Source organism: Salmo salar, chromosome 18 (assembly GCF_965601325.2).
Source record: "Salmo salar chromosome 18, fSalSal1, whole genome shotgun sequence".
Taxonomy (NCBI): Eukaryota; Metazoa; Chordata; class Actinopteri; order Salmoniformes; family Salmonidae; genus Salmo; species Salmo salar.
The window spans coordinates 68,553,019-68,572,687 of record NC_138308.1 but is presented as its reverse complement, the minus strand read 5'-3'; the positions used below and the strand labels follow the sequence as shown (position 1 = coordinate 68,572,687).

Genomic DNA, 19,669 nt, shown 5'->3' with positions numbered 1-19,669 from the left:
CAAGACAAAACAAACCCAACTAAATATGGCCTCTAATTAGAGACAACGACAACCAGCTGCCTCTAATTGGAGGTCATTGCCAAAAATCCAACATAGAAATAGAAAACTAGATAAACACATAGAAATAGAAAATATAGAACATCAACCAAAAACACCGAACCACACAAAACAAACACCCCCTGCCACGCCCTGACCAAACTACAATAACAAATAACCCCTTTTACTGGTCAGGACGTGACGGAACCCTTTGGAAATACCTGGATTTCTGCATGAATTGGTCATAAAATTTGATCTGCTCTTCATCTAGGTCACAACAATAGACAAACAGTCTGCTTAAATTAATAACACACAAACAATTATACGTTTTCATGTCTTTATTGAACACACCATGTAAACATTCACAGTGCAGGTTGGAAAAAGTATGTGAACCCTTGGATTTAATAACTAGTTAACCCTCCTTTGGCAGCAATAACCTCAACCAAACGTTTTCTGTAGTTGCGGATCAGACCTGCACAACGGTCATGAGGAATTTCTGAACACCATTCTTGTTTAGTGTTTTACGTATCGTAGACTCGTCAACAGAGATATTAGCATGTTCCAGAGATTTCTCTAAGTCTTTAGCTGACACTCTAGGACTCTTCTTAACCTCATTGAGCATTCTGCGCTGTGCTCTTGCAGTCATCTGTGCTTGTCGGCCACTCCTAGGGAGAGTCACAGTGCTGAACTTTCTCCATTTATAGACAATTCTCTTGCCGTGGACTTTTGGAACCCTTTCCAGCTTTATGCAAGTCAACAATTCTTCATCTTAGGTCTTCTGAAATCTCTTTTGTTCGAGGCATGGTTCACATCAGGCAATGCTTCTTGTGATTAGGAAACTCAAATGTTGTGAGTGTTTTTTGAAGGGCAAGGCAGCGATAACCAACATCTCCAATCCTGACTCCAATTAGCTTTTGGAGAAGTAATTTGCCTAGGGTTTCACATACTTTTTCCAACCTACACTGTGAATGTTTAAATTATGTATTCAATATAGACCAAAAAAAATACAATCATTTGTGTGAAATTAGTTTAAGCACACTATGTTTGTCTATTGTTGTGACTTAGATGAAGATCAGATCAAATTTGATGACCAATTTATGCAGAAACCCAGGTAATTCCAAAGGGTTCACATACTTTTTCTTGCCACTGTAGATGTGTGGTAAAGTAACTGTGATGTTAAGTGTTATGTTATATACTGTAACATCAGGAGTGTGGTTCGTTACGTACTGTATGACTGTTTTACAGCCTCTAGAACATCCTGGCAAGAAGGGGACGACGTCAAGGTGAGAAGGTGTCTGTCTGTCTGTATATCCATCCCCTTGCCCACGCACCTACACATCAATCCATCCTTGGATATCCTGTAATAATTGGCTGTTGAGACAGTTCTTTTAAAAGAAATGGTATTGTTATTCACTACAAAGCTGTCTATTTCTCTGTATAGACAAGGACCAGTTGGATGATCTTGAAGAGTGAGATAGATGGCCAACCTCTCCCAGAGGACCTGCTGGACCCCAGGAAGTCCACCTGCAGCCTGCCCACTGACGCCTCCCTGCCCAGTGAGTAGCCAATCAGTGGTCAACCCTTACTTGACTGGCATGGCCTCCACCAATGAGTAGCCAATCACTGTTCAAAGCTGACTTGGCTGACATGGGCTCAACCAATGAAGGTTGAGGCCTCACTGAATTGACATAATAGCCCGAAGAGTCCTTATGACGACTTAGATATTGTTTTGTTCCTTACAGAGTCCTTATGACGACTTAGATATTGTTTTGTTCCTTACAGACTTCCCCTACAGCAAGTCTGCTTCACTGCCGGGATATGGAAGAAATGGAATATACAAGGTGAGTTCTCATACACACACACCATAATGAACAGAGGCTGCAATGAGAAAGTACCAGAGACTATACAGAATCATCCTGCGACAACCTCTTGGTTGTGTAGTATGAAGTTAAATGTTATACAAATACGCACGTGGTCCATTGTCCTGTACTGCTGAACATAGTCTAGCACGTGTGACACCGGTTCAGCAGGTTCACATCTGACTGCCGTTGGCTCATTTAGCGTCTCGAGGGCCATGATCGCAACAAGTCATGTACACTGTCTCTCTCTCCCTCAGAGGAAAGGCATCCTAACACACACACACACACCAGGTGGCCTCACATATGGACCCCAATGACACAATGCGATGCTCCACTTCGACTAAGTGCCAACAAGGGAGTGGAGGGGATGTAGTTTTGGCACCTCTGATTCTGGAGGAGACAAGGGGTGGAGAGGGGGGAGCCCTTGGCAGGGGGACAGTCAGTTCTATCCTGGGCAGGTGTTTGATTCGGACTTGGCCGTCTTACAGACAGCTCAGAGTTCTGTGAGGTACTGGAAAACTCGCTCGTAAATGGAAATGAGGTGTGCCTGTCGCCATACCAACGGGCTTAGCCAAGCGCGCTAAAGATTAGAGCTCCATTAAAGACAGATCAGGGATTGGTTTGTCGGCCTCTCTCAGCTCGCCGCTCATTAAATAAGGTGCCGCACTGATTGCTGTGCGGAGGAGGTGCCAGCTGGGCGAAGTGATTGATTTAACCAGCAGGTGGTAGTGTTTAGTAAATGTTCATCGCCTTTTCTGTCACCGAGGTGGGAGTGAGTTATGGCCAAGGGACAGTGAAGTTCATGTCAAAAAGAGGCTATATTCTGCTGCGTATCAATAGTTGAACTGGCTTCATTGTGTCTTCTCCTCCCTCACTGACCTAGCAGTCTTATGATAGGGGAAAGCAATAGATGTAAACCTATCCAGTCTTTTGCGTTATCAACTGTACTCAAGGGAAGGAGACAAGGAAAGGAAGCCATTTCAGTGTATTGACACACAGCCCTTGACTTATCAACACAGGAAGGTTGGGTGTTTTTCTAACTTCCACAGAGCTCTTTTGGACTGGGAAATCATGTTTTACAGCTTTCCTATCAGATTCCATGTAGGCCTATCACTCGTAACCACTCCCTCCACAGATACTGGACTGCAGCAGAAAAAGTGTATTTAGTCTAACCTTAATGATGTGTTATTGCTGCTTATATTTGTTTGTTGATGGATGGTGGTTGGCTAGACAAGAGGGGTGAAATAGCTGAAAGGCTGACTGAGGAAATGTGAAATGTGGACTGTATCAGACCCCAGTAGCATGCTCCACTGTAGACATGAGTTCTGCAACCTGATTGGCTGTTACAGTTCCTGTGGCAGTTGAGACAGAGAGACGATGTATGGCTATGGAGAGAGGTTGCATTTATTTACTGAGCTGAGAATGGAGCAGTTGTTATTCTGAATGTCTGTTTTTTCTCTTTCTCTCTCTTTCTCTCTTTTTCTCTCTCTCTCATCTCTCTCTTTCTCTCTTTCTCTTTATCTTTCTCTCTTTTACTCTTTCTCTATCTCTTTCTCTCTCTCTCTCTCTCTCTCTCTCGCTCCCACACTGAGTCTGTGTGTGTGTGTGTGTCCTCCCTAGGAGGTTGCCGACCATGCTGAGGATGAGCCAGACCAGCAGGACTCCCACAGCTGGGGAGGAATGAGAGGTAGGACCTAGATTGCGAATACTAGATCTGCTAGCTCATTGCTGCCATATTGGAAAAGGGCGGATCTGATAGGATCTATTAGCAGATCTACAATGTAATAATGTTGCAGCTGCACTTTTAATGGAAAGCGGTTCAGGTGGACGAGTTTTCGCTCAAGGGTGCTAAAGCCACATGCCTTCACCATATGAGTTGCGTGTGTGTGTGTGTGTGTGTGTGTGTGTGTGTGTCATACACAGCGCTCCAGAGTTGTCTGCCTCAGCGTGCTCTTGCTATTTCTCAGCCAAAGACAGGCAGCACACACAGTGCCATGCTCGTAAATACTTTGTTTCAAAGTGTGTGTGTGCGCGTGTCAGTGGGAGGAAGTTGGTACCAGGCTTTTTTAAAGCCTTTGACGCGCTGAGTTGGAACGCAATATCTCAGTTATACAAAGAATCACCTTCATTTGCACAGTTCCGTGATTCTCTTTGTGCTGTAATTTATTTGCCTGCTCTGTTATGGTAGTGTTCATTATTGGCCTCTGAAATACTAACACGGTCATTCATCTGACATATTATTCTCTCTCTCCCTCTTTTCCTCCCTCCTTCCCTCCCTTTTGCTCTCCTCCAGAGTACAAGGTAAGGTTCCGTCAATTGTTGCCAGTGTTTCAGATCATATTAGTTTGATGTGCTTGGCAAATATACTGTAGTTAGATGTCTTTGGCTTCATCTTGGTAGATTACATTAGCACTCTACCCAGGATGACTGTAGTGTTAAGTAGCTGACTGTGTGTGTGTCTCTGTGTGTGTGTGTGTGTGTTCCAGGTGTACCCTTATGAGGTGCTGGCTGTGACTCACAGGGTGAGGGTGAAGCTACCCAGAGATGTGGACCGTACCAGACTGGAGGTGAGAGTCCATTTCTTTCTTTCTTTCTTTCTTTCTTTCTTTCTTTCTTTCTTTCTTTCTTTCTTTCTTTCTTTCTTTCTTTCTTTCTTTCTTTCTTTCTCTCTCTCTGCCTCTGTCTTACTCTCCCTCTCTGTCCTGTGAGTATCCAGTCGAGTCAATTCTTTGGTGATCTTGTGGTATGGAAACGATCCTAGCATCCCACAGGGAGACTCTTATAATCTCTTATAATCAGCCTGTCCCCTCTCAACCAGTCTATGACCTCTCTACGAACTCCCTACGAACCTTTTACGAAGGCTCCCGCTCTCTGGGAATCTCTCCCTGAGGAGTGGGAACGTCAGTATTCCGAGGTGTGACTGACGCAGGAGGTTGCCCTCTGCGGTCGGGAATGCCGACCTCCGGGCTGGGTTTGGAGTCGGTGAGGTTGGGATGGTGTGTCGGAAGTCGGGAAGCTTGGATTCCAGACTCTGTTTTTCCCACCATTACTCTAGCCTTGACCCTATGTGGCTGGGTTGTGGCTGGCCTGCTCTGCTTTTGACTGTTTGTTCAATTAAGGGCCACATGACTATGGTCGGTTAGTGAGCCAAGGGTTGGAGACACGCTCTCCTAAGTCCTAAAGTGTGACTTTTTTAGATGTACTCTGAATATGTACACTGATCAAAAATATAAACGCAACTTTTAAAGTACTAGTCCCATGTTTCTTGAGCTGAAATTAAAGATCCCAGAAATTTTCCAAACGTGCAAAAACCTTATTTCTCTACATTTTTTGGTAGAAATATGTTTACATCGCTGTTAGTTAGTATTTCTCCTTTGCCAAGATATTCCATCCACCTGGCAGGTGTGGCATAACAAGAAGCTGATTAAACAGCACGATCATTACACAGGTGCACCTTGTGCTGGGGACAATAAAAGGCCACTATAAAATGTGCAGTTTTGTCACACAACACAATGCCACAGATGTCTCATTTTGATGGAGCGTGCAATTGGCATGCTGACTGTAGGAATGTCCACCATAGCTGTTGCCAGAGAATTAAATGTTTATTTCTCTACCAAAGCCGGCTCCAACATCGTTTTAGAGAATTTGGCAGTACATCCAACCGGCCTCACAACCGCAGACGACGTGTAACCACGCAAGCCCAGGACCTTCACCTGCGGGATCGTCAGAGGGGGGATGAAGAGTATTTCTGTCTGTAATAAAGCCCTTTTGTGGGAAAAAACTCAGTGGGTCAGCCTGGCTCCCAAGTGGGTGAGCCTATGCCCTCCCAGGCCCACCCATGGCTGCGCCCCTGCACAGTTATATGAAATCCATAGATTAGGGCTCATTTATTTATTTCAATGGACTGATTTCCTTCTATGAACTGTAACTCAGCAAAATCTTTGAAATTGTTGCATGTTGCGTTTATTTTTGTTCAGCATACTTTACATACGACAAGTCTAATGCAATTTCAGACAGAAAAACAATGTATCACCTCCAAATATCAATAAGCATGATATTTGTTCATTTTGTACACTACGAGCAAGTTATTTCATAATACACGTTTAGCCGTAGTTCTCGTTCAGAGTTGAAGTAATAATGCCATCCACTATATGTTTGATACTATGTGGACACCACAGGAGGTTGGTGGCACCTTCATTTGGGGAGGACGGGCTCGTGGTAATGCCTGGAGTGGAATAGGTGGAATGGTATCAAACACATGGTTTCCAGGTGTTGGATGCCATTATATCCTCTTTGTTCCGGCCGTTATTATGAGCCGTCCTCCTCTCAGCAGCCTCCTGTGATGGATACAGTACTGTTGGTCAGGGTCATTGCTCCTGTGGTTACTGGCTGTCCTTTCACTAGCCCAGCATTCCTCAGGCCCCAAATGATCTCTCTCCATCTAATCATACCATAGTTAACAGTTCCAGGCCCATGTCTCAGTGCTCTTTAGTATACTCAGGCAGAGTTATTGCCATAAACCTTTGAATTGTATTTTTCCTAACATTTTCCATATTCATTTGCAATGTGGTTCAGTGGGAGAAGTCCGCCCCTTTTTGTTCTAACCCTGTCTCTGTGTGTCTGCCTCAGCATGTGTGTGTGTGTGTGTGTGTGTGTGTGTGTGTGTGTGTGTGTGTGTGTGTGTGAGATTATTCCCCCCGCCCTTACAAATGCACACTGGACTACTCTCACCACATTGTCCCAATGTTGTGAGGGTTGGGTTGGGTTGTGGTAACGTTATCATGGTATTGTGTGAGTGTATGTGCGCTGTTGGCTGGGGCAGACGGGTTACTCCTCTAGCCTCACACTGAGTTATGGACTGCTGATTTATCATGCTGTTTATCTCCCCCTACGCATTCGCCCTGTGTGTGTGTGTGTGTGTGTGTGTGTGTGTGTGTGTGTGTGTGTGTGTGTGTGTGTGTGTGTTGGTCTCATTTCAGTGGGTTTAGAATATCTCTACTTGTCTGTGAGTGTGTATGCACTTACTGTATGTGCCACTGTCCACAAATCACATACGTCCTCTTATATGTGTCAGGCAATGGGTGTGTGTTTGTGTGCGTGCGAGTTCGCACGCGTGTGTGTGTGAGTGCATGTGTGTGAGATGGAGTGACTGTTTTCAGATGATAAGTCATCATCTCTCGGGGTCAAGCAACATTATCCAGGCAGTAAAGTTTTTATCTCAAACTGGTGATTTCATTTTTCACTCATACAAACCCCATCTGTGTGTGTAATACCACGTAGAGTCAGGCCCACAAACTCATGCACACACGCACACACAAAGATTTATGCAAATCTGCTGTGGAATGCCATTAAACCCACCATGGGATCACACTGTGTTTTGCAGTATGTGTGTGTGTGTGCGTGCGTGTCGATATTTACCAGCGGAACAGACACCCCAGTGGTTTCCCCGTACACAGACAGATAGACAAAGACAGATGCTTCTATTATGTGGATGGATGGTTGTGATTACCAAGAGTTAAGTCATTCGTTCTGTGCTTAGAACCGGTGAGACTAACAATGCATGTGGAGATTATTACTAGACATAGTGCCTAATGCAACACCACAACAATGAGTTCCAAATACAGATGCCCTGAGTTGCTTTTGATGACGTAATTGAATGGAGACACTGAGGCTGCACTGATCCTACATCAGTTGTTATCTTAACTACAGTATTAACTACAGTATTTCCCCAAGGCCCTGTGGGTAGTCTAGGTATGGTTGTAAGTTTGAATCCAGCGATAGAAAGTTTTTTTTGAGGGCCTCCTGAGTGGCGCAGTGGTCTAAGGCCCTGCATCGCAGTGCTAGCTGTGCCACTAGAGATTCTGGGTTTGAGTCCAGGCTCTGTTGCAGTTGGGCCGCGACCGGGAGACCCAGCGTCGTCCAGGTCAGGGGAGGGTTTGGCCGGCAGGGATATCCTTGTCCCATCGCACACTAGCGACTCCTGTGGCGGGCCGGGCACAGTGCACGCTGACACTGCCAGGTGTACAGTGTTTCCTCTGACACATTGGTGCGGCTGGCTTCCGGGTTAAGAGGGCATTGTGTCAAGAAGAAGCAGCGCGGTTGAGTGGTGTTTCGGAGGATGCACGGCTCTCGACCTTCGCCTCTCCTGACTCCGTACGGAAGTTGCAGCGATGAGACAAGACTGTAACTACCAATTGGATACCACAAAATTTGGGAGAAAACGAGGTAAAAACAAATAAAAGCTATTTGTTTTTGAGATTTTTGTTTTAAGCCTATCCCACAATTTAACCCTTACCTTAAGTCATTAACCTTAAGTTAATGCCTAACCTTAAGATTTCGGAGTTAATACCTTACATTTACATTAGTCATTTAGCAGACGCTCTTATCCAGAGCGACTTACAGTAGTGAATACATCATTATTTTTTTTTACAAATTTTGTACTGGCCCCCCATGGGAATTGAACCACAACCCTGGCGTTGCAAACACCATGCTCTACCAACTGAGCCACAGGGAATACCTAACTTTAACCCTAACCTAATCTTAATCTTCAACACTTAGAAATTTGACATTTGTAACAAATTCAAAATTTGATCGTTGAGAAACATGGATGAACGTCTAATTCTGACGTGAGACTGTGAGAGCTGGTTGCTGTGTGTGTTATACCTCATAGAGCTAGGTCCACAAACACATGTATGCACACACACACACACACACACACACACACACAAAAGATTTATGCAAATCTGCTGTGGAATGCCATTAAACCCACCATGAAATCTCACTGTTTTGCAGTATGTGTGTGTGTGTGTGTGTGTGTGTGTGTGTGTGTGTGTGTGTGTGCGTGCGTCGATATTTACCAGCAGGACAGACACACAGACACCTTAGTGGTTTCCCCATACACAGACAGACAAAGTCAGATGCCTGTATTATGTGGATGGAGGGTTGTGATTACTAAGAGTAATAATGGCAAATAGAAATCCAATAATGATGGTGTTAAGAGATAGATGGGAGGGGTTGAATGGAGCTGACAGTTGGGAATAATAACAACTAATAACAAGATAACTAATGTAAAACATACTGTGTCTGTACAACGTACACTACCATTCAAAAGTTTGGGGTCACTTAGAAATGTTCTTGTTTTTGAAAGAAAAGCACATTTTCTGTCCAATAAAATAACATCAAATTGATCAGAAATACAGTGTAGACATTGTTAATGTTCTAAATGACTATTGTAGCTGGAAACGGCAGATTTTCTATAGAATATCTACGTAGGCGTACAGAGACCCATTATCAGCAACCATCACCCCTGTGTTTCAATGACACGTTGTGTTACCTAATCAAAGTTTATCATTTTAAAAGGCTATTTGATCATTAGAGAACCCTTTTGCAATTATGTTAACACAGCTGAAAACTGTTGTCCTGATTAAAGAAACAATAAAACTGGCCTTCTTTAGACTGAAGATCTTGTACAACGCTGTGTACTACTCCCTTCACAGAACAGCGCAAACCGCTCTAACCAGAATAGAAAGAGGAGTGGGAGGCCCGGTGCACAACTGAGCAAAATGACAAGTACATTTGAGTGTCTAGTTAGAGAAACAGCAACACAAAGTCCTCAACTGGCAGCTTCATTATTAAATAGTATCTGCAAAACACCAGTCTCAACGTCAACAGTGAAGAGGCGATTCCGGGATGCTGGCCTTCTATTAGGGTGTGTGTACCATGTTGCATTCATCTGATGTGATGCCAGCGGTGTCTTGCCCAGATTCCTCCCTTCTCCGCTGGAGATGCCTGGTCGTTACGGAAACTAGTTGATTGACGGTCACACGATGACAGCCCGATTCTATACTGAACAAAAATATAAACATAATATGCAACAATTTCAAAGATTTACAGTTCATAGAAGGAAATCAGTCAATTTAAATAAATTCATTAGGCCCTAATCTATGGATTTCACATGACTGGGCAGGTGAGCAGCCATGAGTGGGCCTTTCTGGGCATAGGCCAGGCCCAGCCAATCAGAATACGTTTTTCCCACAAAAGGGCTTTATTACAGACAGAAATATTCTTCAGCACCCCAGATCCCCCTTCTCAGACGATCCCGCAGGTGAAAAGCTGGATGTGGAGGTCCTGGGCTGGCGTGGTTTCACGTTGTCTGCAGTAGTGAGGCCAGTTGGTTATACTGCCAAATTCTCTGAAACGACTTTGGAGGCGGCTTATGGTAGAGAAATAAAGATTAAATTATCTGGCAACAGCACTGTTGGACATTCCTGCAGTCAGCATGCCAATTGCACGCTCCCTCAAAACTTGTGGCATTGTGTTGTGTGACACAACTACACATTTTTAGAGTGGTCTTTTATTGTCCCCTGCACAAGGAGCGCCTGTTTAATGATCATGCTGTTTAATCAGCTTCATGATATACCACACCTGTCAGGTGGATGGATTATCTTGTCAAATGAGAAATACTCACTAACAGCGATGTAAACAAAATTGTGCACAACATTTGAGAGAAAAAAATGATTTTTGTGCGTATGAAACATTTCTTGGATCTTTTATTTCAGCTCATGAAAAAAAAGAAGAAATATTCCATCGTATACTTTTGACATTTTGGGAGGTTATATTATTTGTAATGTGAGCCAAACGGGATAGACAGGGTTGATGTTTGGAAAAGGTTCTGAGGCATGGACTTTTGATAAAGAACACAACAGTAGGTTTTGGGTCACACATGGATGGTAGAATGAGGTTTTATGGTGAAGAAAGTTGCGTAATATGTGTAAGTGTAGGCCTATTTGGACCAGAGGATAACGTAAGTATGTTAAGCATTATACAGCACTTATCTCCAATATTTAAATACAAATAATAATCACAAAAGCACAGCTTAAGAGGATGTAGTAGGCCCAGCCACCCCTTTAGGCCTCAATCTTAGGGGTTAGTGTTGGGGGCAATGTTTGCCATCCCACACAGGCCCTTTCTCCATCTGTGGTCACCCCAGACAGAGAGGGTCCAAGTCAGGCCCCCAGCTCTGCTCCCCTGGGTTTTTTATTTATTTAACCTTTATTTAGCTAGGCAAGTCAGTTAAGAACAAATTATTATTTTCAATGATGACCTAGGAACAGTGGGTTAACTGCCTTGTTCAGGGGCAGAATGACCAATTTTTACCTTGTCAGCTCAGGGATTCGATCCTGCAACCTTTCGGTTACTAGTCCAACGCGCTAACCACTATGCTACCTGCCGCCCCTAAGGAGCAGGTTAGGAGTGGGGTGTGGTGGTGGGGGTGCCATGTTAATGGACCAAAGCACAACATCTGTCACTGTGCTCTCTCTCTCTCAATTCAAAGGGATTTATTAGCATGGGAAACATATGTTTACATCTCTCTGTATGTGTGTGAGAGAGTGGTGTTGTTACAGGGGCTGAGTGAGTCGACTGCACTCAAGTGCATTTCACAGGACATGGAATCCTGCACTTAAACAGATGGCTAAATGCATTGTCAGTGGTTGATACTGTAGCTACTGACACATTTATGTCAGTTTTGATTGTGTGCCCTGATAAAAGTGAACTCTGTATTTGATAGTATCTCTCTCTCTCTCTCACCACTCTTTCTGTCTTTGTGTGTCATATTCCCACAATTTTGCTTCCACAGATTGTCGGTATTGTCATTCTAATGAATATAAACATATTGTCTTGTATTTTTCTCTCTTCCAGAGACACCTCTCCCCAGAGGACTTCCAGCATGTGTTCGGGATGACCCTGGATCAGTTTGACCGCATGGCCCTGTGGAAGAAGAACGACATGAAAAAGAAGGCACGCCTTTTCTAAAGCCAAGTGACTGTAACAGGGAGAAAATAACATCTCTAGTCTACAACGTCTGTCCAGTCTGGAAGAAAGGAAATCAAAGAAAAAAAACATCAGAAATCATCTATATATGCACCGCCATACTACGCTACACCTGCGAAACATAATCTCTGCCAGAATAAGGAAGGGGGAGACATTTTCACAATGTCGCCGTGACCGACATCCATTGTTGAAGCAATGTTCGTCACATATAGCTTTTGTATGCGTTGTGGTCTGAATGTTATTTTTATAACCTTTGGGGAGGTGGGGGAGATGCATTTGCATGGCCCGTGACACCACTCCTCCCCTTCCCCTCTCCCTGCCTCTATGTGAGTTCTGCATCCCCCTCCCCCTTCCTCCGCAAAAAGAGAAATAGCAGCTTTTCTAAAATCCTTGTGCAGGCTTTTTTCTCTTTGTCTGTTTCTTACTGGTTCAACGTGTGCCTCTTTTACTGTCTTTATCTCGACTTGGAACAATATCTCTTACTGTTTTTTATCCGTTTCGTTTTCCCCTCTTTTATCGTTCCTGCTATCTGTTTTTCTTACCCTCTCTAAGGTCTCTCTCTCTCACTTGATCTTTCCTTATCTACCGTGTCTCACTTAAGGTCTCTCTCTCTCTGTCATCCCCCCTCCCTCGCTCTCTTTCTCTTACCAACTCGCCTCTTCTCTCCGTCTTTTTCCACCTCATTTTCTTTTCTTTCTTTCTTTCTTTCTTTCCCCGCAGTAGCCTGTGCTAGCCTCTAACTCACCACAACATAGTCTCATATCTGAACAACAAATGTATCATTTTACAGCAGTGGAGGTTAAGATAGGAAAAGTTTCTTCTCCTTTTTTAAGTGGGTAGTTTGTTTGATAGCCATGCCATGATTTGTTGATAGAGGGCTGTATCTTACACACGCCACTCATAAATCAGTGAAGATGGGAGTGTTGGGGTTGGATCAGAGCCAACAGCATGAATCATGGGTAAAAACCGTACCATAGGCACAACTGATACCCATAGCAGATGTATAGAGCCTCAGGTTCTTTCAAGTCATGTTGTCAAACACTGCCTTGCCAGACACTTTTACGTAAATCCCTTCCCATCAAAAACCTACATTATTTTTATAAGCTATTTTTGACTCCTGGATGGCTGTCATCCATTTTGTGGACGTTTTCAGATGTGAGAATCATGGTGTTATGACACCTTTATCATCTGCTCCCCCCTCATTGTCCTTACACTATAACACAGACCTGCAGCAGCACTTGAGTATAACAAGTTAAGTCTTGCTTAATGAATTAATAATGACATATTGTGCTATCTATCTGTACCTTCTGTGATAGAGAATTAACCCTTTCTATGTTTGTTGTTTGTAAATCATTTGGCATCCACTGCCACATATGTAGTGGAAAAACGTATATTGGCTTTGCTAAGTCTCCAGAAACTCAAACAATAATTCAACCATAAGTGGCATACAATATACATGTGATATACAGCGTACACATATTTGTCTCAAGAGTTTTATGCAAGCCAAGGTATATATTGCCTCTAGGGCATGCATGCATATGAGAGATTGTTGAGATCATCTACAATGGAAATGTATGAAAATGTTTGTAGAAACATTCTCTCTGTGTGCTTGGTTTCTCAATTTTGATCATTTTGGGTAATTATTTTCCGCACATTTTGTAACAACTTTTGTCCAATGAAAAGCCCAATTCAGATGCTTTTGTTTGGTATGTATTTATAGACATTTAAAAGGGAGGATGAGGAAGGTATCTTTAAATATAATGGCTATAGGGCAGGTGTATTGGAAAATATATGCTAAATATAAATTAAAAATACAATCAATCTGAATAAATATCAAATTAGAGTTTTGCTCCATCTGTTGTCATAAAAGCTCATATCTCCTGATTTCTAATGTCAATCTGAAATTAAAGCGCTTTATCCAAATCAAATCAAATGTATTTATAACACCCATTTTACGTCAGCAGATGTCACAAAGTGATGATACAGACACAATGGAGTCCACAACTTATTAAAGTGCTTGAGTGTGCCTCGTTGAATGTGAATGCCGATAATGTTGCAAAATGCATTGTCAAATCTAATGTCTGCTTATATCGAATGATAATTTATGCCGTTTGGAAGAATGATGTGTGTATGGATGTGTGTAAGTTGACCTTTTTGGTTTGTGGATCACTGTTACGACATAATTGTAACATTGAAAGAAGGTTGATGTAACGTTATCAATGGTGAGGAGGGCTTTCCCAGAACAGAGATCACAATGGAGGGCTGTTGGGAAAGACTGTTTGTTTTTGTGTTTGAACAGCTGTGGAAACAGTAGTGTAAGCTGAGAAGCAGAAACTAAGGAACACATATCCAGGCCTGAGCTCTGAACTTGCCCTTAGGCACTCACAGATCTGGGATCAGATTCCATTCTCCTAATCCTAACCTTAACTATTAGGGAGGAAATGCATCTTAGTTGAGTCAGTGTCTACACTTAGAAAAAAAGGGTTCTTCGGCTGTCCCCATAGGAGAACCTTTTTTGGTTCCAGGTTGAACTCATTTGTCATTTGGGTTCCATGTACTCAACTGAAACCAACAAGGGTTCTTCAAAGGGTTCTCCTATGGGGACAGCCAAAGAACCCTTTTAGGTTCCTGATAGCAGTGTAGGGCCAAGTGCATTCTGTTTTGCTCAAGGGTCAGGCCAGATCAGCAGAGCTCAGATAGCCCAGATACACACCAGGCCAGATTGCACAACCAGAGCCCCGTTCATCATCTCTTTATACAAACAGGCCTACAACTCAGAGGAATCAGCTGCGTGTCTCTCTTACATCAAGGTCAATACAGTGTTGGATTCACAACTTTATTTATGCTTTTGATACAGGAAATCAGAAGGAGCTGCCCAATAGACACTTTGCTTCTGATTTATTTTGAATATAGAGACATAATAACATATCATATCGTCAATGTGTGGCTTCTGTTTTTGCTTGTTTGATTGTAATGGAAGCCAGATATTTATGAATATCCTATGTATGCAGGTATATGTCCATTGCGCCACTATAGTCACAGAAGTGTATTACCATGTTTGTTATAGAATGTCCGGTGAAAATAAGTCTGCCTCATTGCATTAACCCTAATGTTATGGGATGACTAGTCTTTATCAAATATGTTGTTCCTTTAACTTAATGACTAGGCTTAACGCGAAGCCGTCTCTGTAGCACACAATTAGAATTATGCTGACATTGCCGTTATGCAATATGATGATGTTAAAATGAATTTGGTTCTGTCAATCTATTATTTTGCACTGTGTAACCAACGGATACCATATGCTGTGATTTGATGTAGTTGAGGCTCTGTGGAGGATGATGAGAGGATGAAAACATGGGTTAATATTATTCTAATGCTGTAACTAAGCCTTTTGTTTAGATTTTAGCTTTTGTTCTTATTTGGCTTCGCTGGTTTGCAAGAAATACTGATGTCCGTCTTTAAATAAATGTTTCATTCAATACCGTTTCTTTGATGTGTGCTGTGTTTTTATGGTAACTTAACTGGTCAGAATCTTGACTGTTTGGATAGTTGCTTGAGCAGTCAGTGAAAACTCTTGTGTTATTCTCAGACAAACTGAGATGCCTCAGTGGTACCTATCAAATAAGAGTAGCTAACTTTGTATACAGCGGGGGGGAAAAGTATTTGATCCCCTGCTGATTTTGTACGTTTGCCCACTGATAAAGAAAGGATCAGTCTATAATTTTAGTGGTAGGTTTATTTGAACAGTGAGACAGAATAACAACAAAAATATCCAGAAAAACGCATGTCAGAAATGTTATAAATTGATTTGCATTTTAATGAGGGAAATAAGTATTTGACCCCCTCTACATCAGAAAGATTTCTGGCTCCCAGGTGTCTTTTATACAGGTAACGAGCTGAGATTAGGAGCACACTCTTAAAGGGAGTGCTCCTAACCGCAGCTTGTTACCTGTAAAAAAGACACCTGTCCACAGAAGCAATCAATCAGATTCCAAACTCTCCACCATGGCCAAGACCAAAGAGCTCTCCGAGGATGTCAGGGACAAGATTGTAGACCTACACAAGGCTGGAATGGGCTACAAGACCATCTCCAAGCAGCTTGGTGGGAAGGTGACAACAGTTGGTGCGATTATTCGCAAATGGAAGAAACACAAAAGAACTGTCAATATCCCTCGGCCTGGGGCTCCATGCAAGATCTCACCTCGTGGAGTTGCAATGATCATGAGAATGGTGAGGAATCAGCCCAGAACTACACGGGAGGATCTTGTCAATGATCTCAAGGCAGCTGGGACCATAGTCACCAAGAAAACAATTGGTAACACACTACGCCGTGAAGGACTGAAATCCTGCAGCGCCCGCAAGGTCCCCCTGCTCAAGAATACATGTACATGCCCATCTGAAGTTTGCCAATGAACATCTGAATGACTCAGACGACAACTGGTGAAAGTGTTGTGGTCAGATGAGACCAAAGTGGAGCTATTTGGCATCAACTCAACTCGCCGTGTTTGGACGAGGAGGAATGCTGCCTATGACCCCAAGAACACCATCTCCACCGTCAAACATGGGGGTGGAAACATTATGCTTTGGGGGTGTTTTTCTGCTAAGGGGACAGGACAATCTCACCGCATCAAAGGGACGATGTACGGGGCCATGTACCGTCAAATCTTGGGTGATAACATCCTTCCCCCAGCCAGGGCATTGAAAATGGATCGTGGATGGGTATTCCAGCATGACAATGACCCAAAACACACGGCCAAGGCAACAAAGGAGTGGCTCAAGAAGAAGCACATTAAAGTCCTGGAGTCGCCTAGCCAGTCTCCAGACCTTAATCCCATAGAAAATCTGTGGAGGGAGCTGAAGGTTTGAGTTGCCAAACGTCAGCCTCGAAACCTTAATGACTTGGAGAAGATCTGCAAAGAGGAGTGGGACAAAATCCCTCCTGAGATTTGTGCAAACTACAAGAAACGTCTGACCTCTGTGATTGCCAACAAGGGTTTTGCCACCAAGTACTAAGTCATGTTTTGCAGAGGGGTCAAATACTTATTTCCCTCATTAAAATGCAAATCATTTCATAACATTTTTGACAAACGTTTTTCTGGATTTTTTTTTGGTTATTCTGTCTCTCACTGTTCAAATAAACCTACCATTAAAAGTATAGACTGATCATTTCTTTGTAAGCGGGCAAACATACAAAATCAGCAGGGGATCAAATACTTTTTCCCCCCACTATACATGACAGTCTCTTCTGGTGTGAGGAAAGTTTGTTCCAGACACAACAGACATCCTTATTGGTTAATATCAGGGCTCTCCAACCCTGTTCCCTGTTCTCCAACCCTGTTCCTAATCCAGCGTACCTGATTCTAATAATTTTTATTTTATTTATTTATTTTCATTTCGCCTTTATTTAACCAGGTAGGCAAGTTGAGAACAAGTTCTCATTTACAATTGCGACCTGGCCAAGATAAAGCAAAGCAGTGCAAAGTAGAAATAGAATAAATGGGGTGCAAAGGAGCAAAATAAAATATACTGCTCAAAAAAATAAAGGGAACACTTAAACAACACATCCTAGATCTGAATGAAAGAAATAATCTTATTAAATACTTTTTTCTTTACATAGTTGAATGTGCTGACAACAAAATCACACAAAAATAATCAATGGAAATCCAATTTATCAACCCATGGAGGTCTGGATTTGGAGTCACACTCAAAATTAAAGTGGAAAACCACACTACAGGCTGATCCAACTTTGATGTAATGTCCTTAAAACAAGTCAAAATGAGGCTCAGTAGTGTGTGTGGCCTCCACATGCCTGTATGACATCCCTACAACACCTGGGCATGCTCCTTATGAGGTGGCGGATGGTCTCCTGAGGGATCTCCTCCCAGACCTGGACTAAAGCATCCGCCAATTCCTGGACAGTCTGTGGTGCAATGTGGCGTTGGTGGATGGAGCGAGACATGATGTCCCAGATGTGCTCAATTGGATTCAGGTCTGGGGAACGTGCGGGCCAGTCCATAGCATCAATGCCTTCCTCTTGTAGGAACTGCTGACACACTCCAGCCACATGAGGTCTAGCATTGTCTTGCATTAGGATGAACCCAGGGACAACCGCACCAGCATATGGTCTCACAAGGGGTCTGAGGATCTCATCTCGGTACCTAATGGCAGTCAGGCTACCTCTGGCGAGCACATGGAGGGCTGTGCGGCCCCCCAAAGAAATGCCACCCCACACCATGACTGACCCACCGCCAAACCGGTCATGCTGGAGGATGTTGCAGGCAGCAGAATGTTCTCCACCGCGTCTCCAGACTGTCACGTGCTCAGTGTGAACCTGCTTTCATCTGTGAAGAGCACAGGGCGCCAGTAGCGAATTTGCCAATCTTGGTGTTCTCTGGCAAATGCCAAACGTCCTGCACGGTGTTGGGCTGTAAGCACAACCCCCACCTGTGGACGTCGGGCCCTCATACCACCCTCATGGAGTCTGTGTCTGACCGTTTGAGCAGACACATGCACATTTGTGGCCTGCTGGAGGTCATTTTGCAGGGCTCTGGCAGTGCTTCTCCTGCTCCTCCTTGCACAAAGGCGGAGGTAGCGGTCCTGCTGCTGGGTTGTTGCCCTCCTACGGCCTCCTCCACGTCTCCTGATGTACTGGCCTGTCTCCTGGTAGCACCTCCATGCTCTGGACATTACGCTGACAGACACAGCAAACCTTCTTGCCACAGCTCGCATTGATGTGCCATCCTGGATGAGCTGCACTACCTGAGCCACTTGTGTGGGTTGTAGACTCTGTCTCATGCTACCACTAGAGTGAAAGCACCGCCAGCATTCAAAAGTGACCAAAACATCAGCCAGGAAGCATAGGAACTGAGAAGTGGTCTGTGGTCCCCACCTGCAGAACCACTCCTTTATTGGGGGTGTCTTGCTAATTGCCTATAATTTCCACCTGTTGTCTATTCCGTTTGCACATCAGCATGTGACATTTATTGTCAATCAGTGTTGCTTCCTAAGTAGACAGTTTGATTTCACAGAAGTGTGATTGACTTGGAGTTACATTGTGTTGTTTAAGTGTTCCCTTTATTTTTTTGAGCAGTGTACATTGGGGAAGAGGTAGTTGTTTGGGCTAAATTATAGATGGGCTATGTACAGGTGCAGTGATCTGTGAGCTGCTCTGACAGCTGGAGCTTAAAGCTAGTGAGGGAGATAAGCGTTTCCAGTTTCAGAGATTGTTGTAGTTCGTTCCAGTCATTGGCAGCAGAGAACTGGAAGGAGAGACGGCCAAAGGAGGAATTGGCTTTGGGGGTGACCAGAGAGATATACCTGCTGGAGCGTGTGCTACAGGTGGGTGCTGCTATGGTGACCAGTGAGCTGAGATAAGGGGGGACTTTACCTAGCAGGGTCTTGTAGATGACCTGGAGCCAGTGGGTTTGGCGACGAGAATGAAGCGAGGGCCAGCCAACGAGAGCGTACAGGTTGCAGTGGTGGGTAGTATATGGGGCTTTGGTGGCAAAACGGATGGCACTGTGATAGACTGCATCCAATTTGTTGAGTAGGGTATTGGAGGCTATTTTGTAAATTACATCGCCGAAGTCGAGGATCGGTAGGATGGTCAGTTTTACGAGGGTATGTTTGGCAGCATGAGTGAAGGATAGTTTGTTGCGAAATAGGAAGCCAATTCTAGATTTAACTTTGGATTGGAGATGTTTGATGTGAGTCTGGAAGGAGAGCTTACAGTCTAACCAGACACCTAGGTATTTGTAGTTGTCCACATATTCTAAGTAAGAACCGTCAAGAGTAGTGATGCTGGATGGGCGGGCAGGTGCGGGCAGCGATCGGTTGAAGAGCATGTGTAACCATCTCACCAGGCTCGAATATGACTCTCAAAATATTAACTTATGTAGAGTATCTCAACAGCATGGGATGTTAGGTGAGAAGGACATCTCCAA

The 19,669-nt window shown here is 43.7% G+C and overlaps 1 protein-coding gene and 1 long non-coding RNA gene across 12 annotated transcripts in view; both read left to right on the top strand.

The window, feature by feature from the left end:
• The window catches only part of ablim2 (actin binding LIM protein family, member 2), a 98,626-nt gene extending 95,018 nt beyond the window's left edge, over positions 1–3,608 (top strand). For all 11 annotated transcript variants that reach the window (XM_014155538.3, XM_014155537.3, XM_014155540.3 and 8 more), the window contains 4 exons: positions 1,282–1,319; positions 1,478–1,592; positions 1,819–1,877; positions 3,516–3,608. In XM_014155538.3, coding sequence (XP_014011013.2) covers positions 1,282–1,319; positions 1,478–1,592; positions 1,819–1,877; positions 3,516–3,593 — 290 coding nt within the window. In that variant the 3' untranslated portion in view covers positions 3,594–3,608. The remainder of the gene's footprint in view (positions 1–1,281; positions 1,320–1,477; positions 1,593–1,818; positions 1,878–3,515) is intronic.
• A 30-nt stretch (positions 3,609–3,638) lies between these two features.
• Positions 3,639–15,212, top strand: LOC145861752 (uncharacterized). Its single transcript, XR_014381383.1, has 2 exons — positions 3,639–4,462; positions 11,595–15,212. It is a non-coding gene; the product is annotated as an uncharacterized LOC145861752 (long non-coding RNA).
• The last annotated feature ends 4,457 nt before the right edge of the window (positions 15,213–19,669 follow it).